General features: G+C 34.9%; 1 protein-coding gene across 1 annotated transcript in view; it reads left to right on the forward strand.

The window, feature by feature from the left end:
• Positions 1-12,317, forward strand: part of LOC143236525 (uncharacterized) — a 55,564-nt gene that overhangs the window by 21,418 nt on the left and 21,829 nt on the right. The window contains exons 4-6 of the mRNA XM_076474824.1: positions 5,977-6,078; positions 8,409-8,513; positions 10,362-10,451. Of these exons, the coding sequence (XP_076330939.1) occupies positions 5,977-6,078; positions 8,409-8,513; positions 10,362-10,451 (297 nt within the window). The remainder of the gene's footprint in view (positions 1-5,976; positions 6,079-8,408; positions 8,514-10,361; positions 10,452-12,317) is intronic.

Consider the following 12,317-nt stretch of genomic DNA (forward strand, 5'->3'; position numbering starts at 1 on the left):
ACCACCAGGATACCACCACCAGTATGTTATCATGACTAGATTAGATAATAAAACCACCAGGATACCAACGACTAGTTTAGACAACAAAACCACCAGGATACCACCACGAGTATGTTATCATGACTAAATTAGATAACAAAACCACCAGGATAACACCACTAGTATAACCAGGATGTCATTACTAGATTAGATAACAAAACCACCAGAATACCACCACCAGTATAACAAGGATACTACGAATAGTTTAGATAACAAAACTACCAGGATACCATGACTGGATTAGATAACAAAACCACCAGGATACCACCACCAGTATAACAAGGATACTACAAATAGTTTAGATAACAAAACCACCAGGATACCACCACCAGTATAACAAGGATACTACAAATAGTTTAGATAACAAAACCACCAGGATACCACCATCAGTATAACCAGGATGCTATGACTAGATTAGATAACAAAACCACCAGGATACCACCACCAGTATAACCAAGATACCATGACTAGATTAGAATCATAGTATTATTCTGCACCAGTTCTCACTATGTTAATAATGACAAATGTTTGAAATTTGTTTTAACAAACAAACACTTTGACCTCATTCACAAGGAAACAAAATCCAGTGCTTCAGTTGTATTTAACCCAGTCTGAGTCTCTCTAGTTTAAACAGAATATTAGGTTTAACCCAGTCTGAGTCTCTCTAGTTTAAACAGAATATTAGGTTTAACCCAGTCTGAGTCTCTCTAGTTTAAACAGAATATTAGGTTTAACCCAGTCTGAGTTTCTCTAGTTTAAACAGAATATTAGGTTTAACCCAGTCTGAGTCTCTCTAGTTTAAACAGAATATTAGGTTTAACCCAGTCTGAGTCTCTCTAGTTTAAACAGAATATTAGGTTTAACCCAGTCTGAGTTTCTCTAGTTTAAACAGAATATTAGGTTTAACCCAGTCTGAGTCTCTCTAGTTTAAACAGAATATTAGGTTTAACCCAGTCTGAGTCTCTCTAGTTTAAACAGAATATTAGGTTTAACCCAGTCTGAATTTCTCTAGTTTGAACAGAATATTAGGTTTAACCCAGTCTGAGTTTCTCTAGTTTAAACAGAATATTAGGTTTAACCCAGTCTGAGTCTCTCTAGTTTAAACAGAATATTAGGTTTAACCCAGTCTGAGTTTCTCTAGTTTAAACAGAATATTAGGTTTAACCCAGTCTGAGTTTCTCTAGTTTAAACAGAATATTAGGTTTAACCCAGTCTGAGTCTCTCTAGTTTAAACAGAATATTAGGTTTAACCCAGTCTGAGTCTCTCTAGTTTAAACAGAATATTAGGTTTAACCCAGTCTGAGTTTCTCTAGTTTAAACAGAATATTAGGTTTAACCCAGTCTGAGTTTCTCTAGTTTAAACAGAATATTAGGCTGCAGCTTGAGTCTCTCTAGTTTAAACAGAATATTAGGTTTAACCCAGTCTGAGTCTCTCTAGTTTAAACAGAATATTAGGTTTAACCCAGTCTGAGTCTCTCTAGTTTAAACAGAATATTAGGGTTTAACCCAGTCTGAGTCTCTCTAGTTTAAACAGAATATTAGGTTTAACCCAGTCTGAGTTTCTCTAGTTTAAACAGAATATTAGGTTTAACCCAGTCTGAGTTTCTCTAGTTTAAACAGAATATTAGGTTTAACCCAGTCTGAGTCTCTCTAGTTTAAACAGAATATTAGGTTTAACCCAGTCTGAGTCTCTCTAGTTTAAACAGAATATTAGGTTTAACCCAGTCTGAGTTTCTCTAGTTTAAACAGAATATTAGGCTGCAGCTTGAGTCTCTCTAGTTTAAACAGAATATTAGGTTTAACCCAGTCTGAGTTTCTCTAGTTTGAACAGAATATTAGGTTTAACCCAGTCTGAGTTTCTCTAGTTTAAACAGAATATTAGGTTTAACCCAGTCTGAGTCTCTCTAGTTTAAACAGAATATTAGGTTTAACCCAGTCTGAGTTTCTCTAGTTTAAACAGAATATTAGGTTTAACCCAGTCTGAGTTTCTCTAGTTTAAACAGAATATTAGGTTTAACCCAGTCTGAGTTTCTCTAGTTTAAACAGAATATTAGGTTTAACCCAGTCTGAGTCTCTCTAGTTTAAACAGAATATTAGGGTTTAACCCAGTCTGAGTTTCTCTAGTTTAAACAGAATATTAGGTTTAACCCAGTCTGAGTTTCTCTAGTTTAAACAGAATATTAGGCTGCAGCTTGAGTCTCTCTAGTTTAAACAGAATATTAGGTTTAACCCAGTCTGAGTTTCTCTAGTTTAAACAGAATATTAGGTTTAACCCAGTCTGAGTTTCTCTAGTTTAAACAGAATATTAGGCTGCAGCTTGAGTCTCTCTAGTTTAAACAGAATATTAGACTGCAGCTTGAGTCTCTCTAGTTTAAACAGAATATTAGGCTGCAGCTTGAGTCTCTTTAGTTTAAACAGAATATCAGGCTACAGCTTGAGTCTCTCCAGTTTAAACAGAATATTAGGTTTAACCCAGTCTGAGTCTCTCTAGTTTAAACAGAATATTAGGTTTAACCCAGTCTGAGTTTCTCTAGTTTAAACAGAATATTAGGTTTAACCCAGTCTGAGTCTCTCTAGTTTAAACAGAATATTAGGTTTAACCCAGTCTGAGTCTCTCTAGTTTAAACAGAATATTAGGTTTAACCCAGTCTGAGTCTCTCTAGTTTAAACAGAATATTAGGTTTAACCCAGTCTGAGTTTCTCTAGTTTGAACAGAATATTAGGTTTAACCCAGTCTGAGTTTCTCTAGTTTAAACAGAATATTAGGTTTAACCCAGTCTGAGTCTCTCTAGTTTAAACAGAATATTAGGTTTAACCCAGTCTGAGTCTCTCTAGTTTAAACAGAATATTAGGTTTAACCCAGTCTGAGTTTCTCTAGTTTAAACAGAATATTAGGTTTAACCCAGTCTGAGTCTCTCTAGTTTAAACAGAATATTAGGTTTAACCCAGTCTGAGTTTCTCTAGTTTAAACAGAATATTAGGTTTAACCCAGTCTGAGTTTCTCTAGTTTAAACAGAATATTAGGTTTAACCCAGTCTGAGTTTCTCTAGTTTAAACAGAATATTAGGCTGCAGCTTGAGTCTCTCTAGTTTAAACAGAATATTAGGTTTAACCCAGTCTGAGTCTCTCTAGTTTAAACAGAATATTAGGTTTAACCCAGTCTGAGTCTCTCTAGTTTAAACAGAATATTAGGTTTAACCCAGTCTGAGTTTCTCTAGTTTAAACAGAATATTAGGTTTAACCCAGTCTGAGTTTCTCTAGTTTAAACAGAATATTAGGCTGCAGCTTGAGTCTCTCTAGTTTAAACAGAATATTAGGTTTAACCCAGTCTGAGTCTCTCTAGTTTAAACAGAATATTAGGTTTAACCCAGTCTGAGTTTCTCTAGTTTAAACAGAATATTAGGTTTAACCCAGTCTGAGTTTCTCTAGTTTAAACAGAATATTAGGCTGCAGCTTGAGTCTCTCTAGTTTAAACAGAATATTAGACTGCAGCTTGAGTCTCTCTAGTTTAAACAGAATATTAGGCTGCAGCTTGAGTCTCTCTAGTTTAAACAGAATATCAGGCTACAGCTTGAGTCTCTCCAGTTTAAACAGAATATTAGGTTTAACCCAGTCTGAGTCTCTCTAGTTTAAACAGAATATTAGGTTTAACCCAGTCTGAGTTTCTCTAGTTTAAACAGAATATTAGGCTGCAGCTTGAGTCTCTCTAGTTTAAACAGAATATAAAGCTGCAGCTTGAGTCTCTCTAGTTTAAATAGAATATTAGGCTGCAGCTTGAGTCTCTCTAATTTAAACAGAATATTAGGCTGCAGCTTGAGTCTCTATAGTTTAAACAGAATATTAGGCTGCAGCTTGAGTCTCTCTAGTTTAAACAGAATATTAGGCTGCAGCCTGAGTCTCTCTAGTTTAAACAGAATATTAGGCTGCAGCTTGAGTCTCTCTAGTTTAAACAGAATATTAGGCTGCAGTCTGAGTCTCTTTAGTTTAAACAGAATATTAGGCTGCAGCCTGAGTCTCTCTACTTTAAACAGAATATTAAGCTGCAGCTTCAGTCTCTCTAGTTTAAACAGAATATTAGGCTGTGTAGTTTTCTACATAAATTGAATTCTTGTTTTATTTACCTAATAGATAGGTTTATGAAAACGCTTTGGTTGTTTGTTTTTCAGTTTCGCGTAAAGTTACACGAGGGCTATCTGCGCTAACCGTCCCTAATTTAGCAGTATAAGACTAGAAGGAAGGCAGATAGTCATCATCATCCACTGCCAACTCTTGGGCTACTTTTTTACTAATGAATAGTGGAATTGACCGTCACATTATAACGCCGCCACGCCACGGCTGAAAGGGCAAGCATGTTTGGTGCAATGGGGATTCGAACCCGCGAAAAACGCTTTGGATTTCCACTGTTGCTGCTCTTTTGACTTTTGGTTTCAAGGAAGACACGTTTACCTTGTTAATATATCTTGTTTGTGAGAAATTCCAGACCATTCGACAGTACAACATAGATAAGGATAGGCTTTTAGATTAAGGTGATATATCACAGCCTTTTCCAAGGAAGGATATTTATATTGAAATAGTATTATATTATGTTGAAATTTGAAGCAATTATCCACGGAGGCGAAACAAACTCGCACAGCAGTGTGTATAGAATAAGAACAAGTTAATACCTGAAGTCAATCTGGGACACACCACCTTGCGTAAAGTATATGTCATTCTAACGAAAAAGAACCTTCCAACGTAGATTCAAGAAATCTTAATATAAAACATTAAAACCGTATATTCCAAGCGCTTTCGACAGGTAGACCTTTCTTCTTCAGAGGCAAACTGGGAATGACATATCTTCTGTCACCTTCAGTGAGCTGATAAACGGACACTGAAGTGGACGTAGGGTCATGAGCCAAGGTTCCTCAGCATCAGCAATTGTTTATATAAGAAAGATAACCGTAGGAGCTAGAATCACATCAGTTCATGTAACTCCAAGTTCTTTTGTTCCACTGAAATGTACTCATGGAATTAATAGAACAGTCATGGCTATTAGAGTGAAGAAAATCATGGATGGAAACAAAAGTTCCTGAGGATGTCTGAGATCTGGTTTTTACCAAGTATGATTAATTTTTAGTATACGTCTTCACGAGTGTTTACGATTGAAGGTTAAAACCATCTAAATTATCTCAGGTGGATACAGATTGTTATCAAATTTGAAATAGATCCAGAGAGGATTTGGGATTGCATCCCCCATTAAAAATTTTGGAAGCAGAGAGGCGGAATCTTCCAAATGTTCTGCGATTATAGAGAACATTTTTCATCTCCCAACATTTCTATGTTGTCATTTCGTAACAACTATGTTTTTCTTTCATTTTTTTTTTTGCCGTCTTAATTTCGATTTTAAAAAGTCTTGGTGAATAAACCTCCTACACACGCGCGTGTATATTATGCGTAAAGAACAGGTTACCTCTAACTAAGTATTCACCAAGTTTGTTTGTACTATACCAAAACAGTTTGGGATTTTTTCAGCAAAGAGCGAAAATTTTACTTAACTTTGCACTTGCTCCCCGCTAGTACAGCGGTATATCTCCGGATTTACAACGCTAAAATCAGGGGTTCGATTCCCCTCGGTGGGCTCAGCAGATAGTCCGATGTGGCTTTGCTATATAAGAAAACAAACTTTGCACTTATGTTAAAAATACGCTTTAAATTTATCTGTTTATTCAACTGAAATATTGCGGTATCATCCTGATTCGTAGTAAATAATAGCCATAAATCAAAACCTTTATTTAAAAAACGCTAATACGAACGTGCAAATACGTTGAAACATTGAGGTCGAGTCTTTTCTTTTGTTTAACTGGTATTTCTTACAAAACTAAACATGTCTGTAAATAACTAATTAATATAATGATGAGGGTATGATATTTACTTAGTGTTTTTTTTCTTTTCTATCAGAATGTCTCCCGGGGGAGTTCCAGTGCCTGACAGACATTCTATGTATTCCTGAAAGTCAAGTGCATGATGGCTGGAAAGATTGTTTCGATGGTTCTGATGAAGGTAAGTCTTGGAAAAGAAGCGCCCCCTAGAAATTCAATACCTTTCATTTTCTTATCAGTTGAAATAATTAAACTTCTTCAAATTGTAAGATAAAATGGCGATTTCAGTCTTTACAAAAAATGTTTCATATAAAACTGAGTAATAATTCCATTGTTTTAACAAGAAAATTGCTAAAATATGAACATTGTTTGCACTATATTCAGCATCACATTTCAAAAATTACAGTTTGTTACTTTATAAATTTATTATTTTTTAATTTATAATTTAACAATATTGTATGAAAAGTACTGGTATTGTTGAAGTCAACTATATTTCGTAAATATTGTTTTAGGATTGTTGGCCTATGAAGAGTTTTAGAAAAGGTAACAATTTTATTTTATGAAATAAAGTAATTTGTCAGTAACAAACCGTTATTAAAAGGTTACGATGGATAACTGTTATGGTCTAGAACAGTGGTTCCCAACCAGGGTTGTGAGATAGCGTTCCAGGGGGTGCGAGATAACATTTCAGTTTTTTTTTGTTTATATTAAGGGTACTGTCCTATATATTCAAAAATTAATGTGAGGGGTGCGAGAAGATGTTAAATTTTTTTAGGGGTGCGGGGCATAAAAAAGGTTGGGAACCATTGGTCTAGAAGATAACCGTTTTTCTTGACTTTAATTTCTGCTAGAAAAGTTCCCCGTGCTACGCTTGGCATAGACAGGTGCATGTCTATTTCGCTATTTAGGTCTATTGGTTAGCTTTGGTTTTGAATTTCGCGCAAAGCTGCCGTCACTAATTTAGCAGGTTAAGACTAGGGGAAAGGAAGCTAGTCATCACCACCCACTGCCAGTTCTTAGACTACTCTTTTACCAACCAATAGTGGGATTGACCATCACGTTGTAACATACCCATGACTGAAAGTGCGAGCAGGTAAATTTAGTGTAACGGGGATTCGGACCCTGCGACCCTCAGATTACCAGTCGAGCACCCTAACCACCTGGCCATGCCGGGCCCTTAGGTCTACTGAATACTAGCATAAAAGTTTTCAGAAATTCATCCCTATTGGCCAGATTATTCATATTAATGCAACTGATTTTAATGAAACATTCAACTTGGAAGCTACTGACGGAAGGAGCAGAGCTCGACAGTGGTTATTTACTCCCATGCCACCACTCTGTATCCAAGAAATCTTATAGATTCAGGCTAGAAAATAGGCATTTAAGGCAGTAGTAATGGGGAAATTTAAAATAATAAAATGGAAAAATAAGATCCTTCTATGACTTACCAAAGAACCTCTGAACTTTTAATGGTGATAGAAATTCGGGAACTTGAAAAACTTTAGTCAATACAAGACAAACATATACATGGCTCTTGATAGTGTAGAAGAAATGATTGAATATGTTGATGACTAATAACAATACCGATAAGTGTACAGCTTTACAACGCTAAAATCAGGGGTTCGATTCCCCTTGGTGGGCTCAGCAGATAGCCCGATGTGGCTTTGCTATAAGAAAACACACAAACACAATAAAAATATGCCCAGACACACATATTTTAATCAAGTATTTATTCTTGCAGGAATAGAAAAAGTCCAAACGGGGAGACAATGGTAAGTTTATTGACTCACAACGCTAAATTACAGGGTTCGATTTACTGGCCCTAAACACAGAATGTAGCATATTGTGGTTTTGCCCTAGAACAAACAAGTATTCGGCTCACTTATGTAGTTCTGTACTAGACTAGTTCTATGTCGCTTGGAGTCTAGCACAGAAAATCATAGGCACCCTAAAATTAGAGGGTCGTGGGTTTGAATCCTTGTCATGAAACATGCTTGTCCTTCCAGACGTTGGGATGTTACAATGTGTTTCGGCCAATTCAGCTAGTTGTTAGTGACAAAGTAGCCCAAGAGTTGGCAGAGGATAGCATTAACTAGTTGCATTCCCTCTAGTCTACGACTGTTAAATTAGGGATTCGCTGACAGATATGAACACAACTTCTAAAAGGGTAAGGTCCCTCCGTTTTCATCTCCTGGCACTCTGCATGGGCTCAGTGATAAGTCCGAGAGCTCATGACACTTTTATACTAGCGATTAGTAACTCACAGATAACCCCTTGCGTACTTTTGTGCTAGACTAATTCTTGACGTCCTCTGGTGACTCAGCAGGTTAAAAATGATAAAAATCAGATTTCGATACCTGTAATGGGGCGAGCACAAAAAGTCATAGGCACAGGAGACGCCAGTATATTATTTTGACACAGGACAACAACATAGTTTAGTTGATGCCGTACTTTATAGAAGTTTGGTTTTTATAGCTCCAGAACAGTAACGTTCTATTTTTCCTCAAACAGAATGTGGAGAAAACCAGTTTCGTTGTCGGTGTGGATTTCCTCGTTGTCTTGACCGGCACCATGTTGGAGATGGGATTAGTGATTGTTTGGATGGGTCTGATGAAGGTTAGTGTATTAGTTTAGTGTTACGATACTCGTACTTTTCTAGAAATGTTTGATCCACTTTATTAATTCGCTTTCTACGGTAATCTCTTAACAACATATTAATTGGTGTTGGATAAAAATAAACTCGGGATGAAAATATAATTAGAATGTTTATGCGGTAAACAACAACAAAAGGAATATTTCTTTTTAGTATTAACAGGCTCAAAGAAAACTTACCACAATTCCATTATCATTACTGAACGTACTGTTGTCCTGACCTCTTTATAACCACAAATTATTATATAATTTTTACAGACCCTGTTTAGACAATTCTTACAGATCGACTCGAGTTAAAGAGTTGATACACTGCTTTCAATAACTGAATGATTCCATCACGAACCAGGAATTATACGAAAGCAGAACAAAGTTAATTGCAAGGACTTTAAAGGGTCAGTGACGAAAGAGTTGAATGGTCGTCTTCACTAGTTATGCGAACCTAAAATGTTTTCAGATTCTCAGAAATACGTTGATCTAAAATGGAATTTGTTGTTTGTATATTACGTCATGGGTGATAACACTGGAGCTTAAGAAACAAGAACTAGTCTATTTATCAATCAGGGAAACCCAGAAATGTCTAATTTGTTGTTTTTAAGGGTTTTTTTCTTTAATATATTAATAACGTATTAGAAATATTTGTTGGGAACAGTAAATAAAATGTCAATAAAATGATTATTTCTGTATGGAAGGTAGCTACATCAAGGTACAGCCAAACGTTGTTAAACAACAATGTGATTGGATGTGATACAGCCTTCAAAGTGTTTTATTTCCCTTATATCATAATCAACAGTCCAGCAGAGATTTTTGTCAACACCTAACTGTAAATATTGGTGTGAATGTTACTTCAAAGTAATAAAATACACATTAACAAGAAGAAGTTTCAATAGATGTGAAGTTATACAAAACCAACTCTTCTGGAGTGATAACCAAACCAAAAGGCTGAAATCACCACTTTTACCTTCAACCAATAAGATGAGCAAAGCTGGATGAGAACCCTCTTTGTGGATGAATCTAACTCAAATTGTTTAGAAACAATGAACAATAGTTTGTTTGATGCCAAAGAGGGGAACAATACAATAGTCAACTAACTACTGATATCACAGTATGGGCATCTTCTCAGATAAGGATGTTGGAGGACTATATGAAATTGATGGACCCCTGACTGCTGATAGGTATAAGAATATTTTTATTCATCATGGGATTCCCTCAGAAAGAGCTGTTGGAAAGAAAGAAAGTGACACAAACATTCAACAACTGTGACGGAGCAAAAATTGGAAGGAAAAAGAAACCATCCATGTCTTGACCTGTAGAAAGTCTTGTTCTGAATATCGTTGAGACTGGATGGACTTATAAGGAAACTGGGAAGGTAGAAAGGCGACTAAAGAACTTGTTGAATTGTGCAAGGCAATAAAGGACATTTAACGTTTAGGTATTGATAAAGTTTAGGTCGTTTAAACATGATATTTGTTTAAAACAAGTACAAAATATTAGTGCATTGTACAAGTTCTTCTTTTCTGTATTTCATGTAATAACTTATTGAAATAACTATAATTAACTTTCAGTTGCAATTACTCGTTGTTTGTGACTCCTGTGCGTGTATCAAGTATGCATTTCAATTGTTATTTCAAACACTATATACAGCTTCTTAGCACTGGCTATTCATTGTTCATAAGTTTGTCTTCTCAGCCAATTTGGATCGACATTAATATTACCATACATTTTTCAGTATTTCAAATAGTGACGCCACTCTTTGTTTGTCTATTTTCAAATATAATAAAATTAGTGAAATTACAAATGTTATTCTTTAAACAGATATTTCGCAAAAAAAGTCTTCCTATATGTGTCCAGATGAAGACCAGCTTCAAGACCTCTTGGCTGTGGAAAGAAAGAAACGAGATACAGGTAACTGGTACTATACTATATTATACTAGTACTACACTACACTGGTACTATACTATATTATACTAGTACTACACTACACTGGTACTATACTATATTATACTGGTACTACACTACACTGGTACTATACTATATTATACTGGTACTACACTATACTATATTATACTGGTACTACACTACACTGGTACTATACTATATTATACTGGTACTACACTACACTGGTACTATACTATATTATACTAGTACTACACTACACTGGTACTATACTATATTATACTAGTACTACACTACACTGGTACAATACTATATTATACTAGTACTACACTACACTGGTACTATACTATATTATACTGGTACTACACTACACTGGTACTATACTATATTATACTAGTACTACACTACACTGGTACTATACTATATTATACTAGTACTACACTACACTGGTACAATACTATATTATACTAGTACTACACTACACTGGTACAATACTATATTATACCAGTACTACACTACACTGGTACTATACTTTATTATACTGGTACTACACTATACTATATTATACTGGTACTACACTACACTGGTACTATACTATATTATACTAGTACTACACTACACTGTACTAGTACTATACTATATTATACTAGTACTACACTACACTGGTACTACACTATACTATATTATACTGGTACCTACACTACACTGGTACTATACTATATTATACTGGTACTACACCATACTATATTATACTGGTACTACACTACACTGGTACTATACTATATTATACTGGTACTATACTATATTATACTAGTACTACACTACACTGGTACTAGTACTACACTTCACTATACTATATTATACTGGTGCTACACTACACTGGTACTATACTATATTATACTGGTACTACACTACACTGGTACTATACTATATTATACTGGTACTACACTACACTGGTACTATACTATATTATACTAGTACTACACTACACTGGTACTATACTATATTATACTGGTACTACACTTCACTATACTATATTATACTAGTACTACACTTCACTATACTAATTCTACACAACACCATACTATACTAGTACTACACTATACTATATTATACTAGTGCTACACTACACTGGTACTACAAAACACTATATTATACTAGTGCTACACTACACTGGTACTACAAAACACTATATTATACTAGTACTACACTATACTATATTATACTAGTAGTACACTACACTGGTACTACAAAACACTATATTATACTAGTACTACACTATACTATATTATACTAGTAGTACACTACACTGGTACTACACAACACTATACTATACTGGTACTACACTATACTATATTATACTAGTACTACACTACACTGGTACCACACTATACTATATTATACTAGTACTACACTACACTGGTACTACACAACACTATATTATACTAGTACTACACTACACTGGTACTACACTATACTATATTATACTAGTACTACACTACACTGGTACTATACTATATTATACTAGTACTACACTACACTGGTACTATACTATATTATACTGGTACTACACTTCACTATACTATATTATACTAGTACTACACTTCACTATACTAATTCTACACAACACCATACTATACTAGTACTACACTATACTATATTATACTAGTACTACACACTACACTGGTACTACACTATACTATATTATACTAGTACTACACACTACACTGGTACTACACAACACTATACTATACCAGTACTACACTACACTGGTACTACACAACACTATACTATACCAGTACTACACTACACTATACTAGTACTACACTATACTATACTAGTACTACAATATACATATACTATACTGTACTAGTA

The sequence above is a fragment of the Tachypleus tridentatus genome, chromosome 13 (assembly GCF_004210375.1).
Source record: "Tachypleus tridentatus isolate NWPU-2018 chromosome 13, ASM421037v1, whole genome shotgun sequence".
Taxonomy (NCBI): Eukaryota; Metazoa; Arthropoda; class Merostomata; order Xiphosura; family Limulidae; genus Tachypleus; species Tachypleus tridentatus.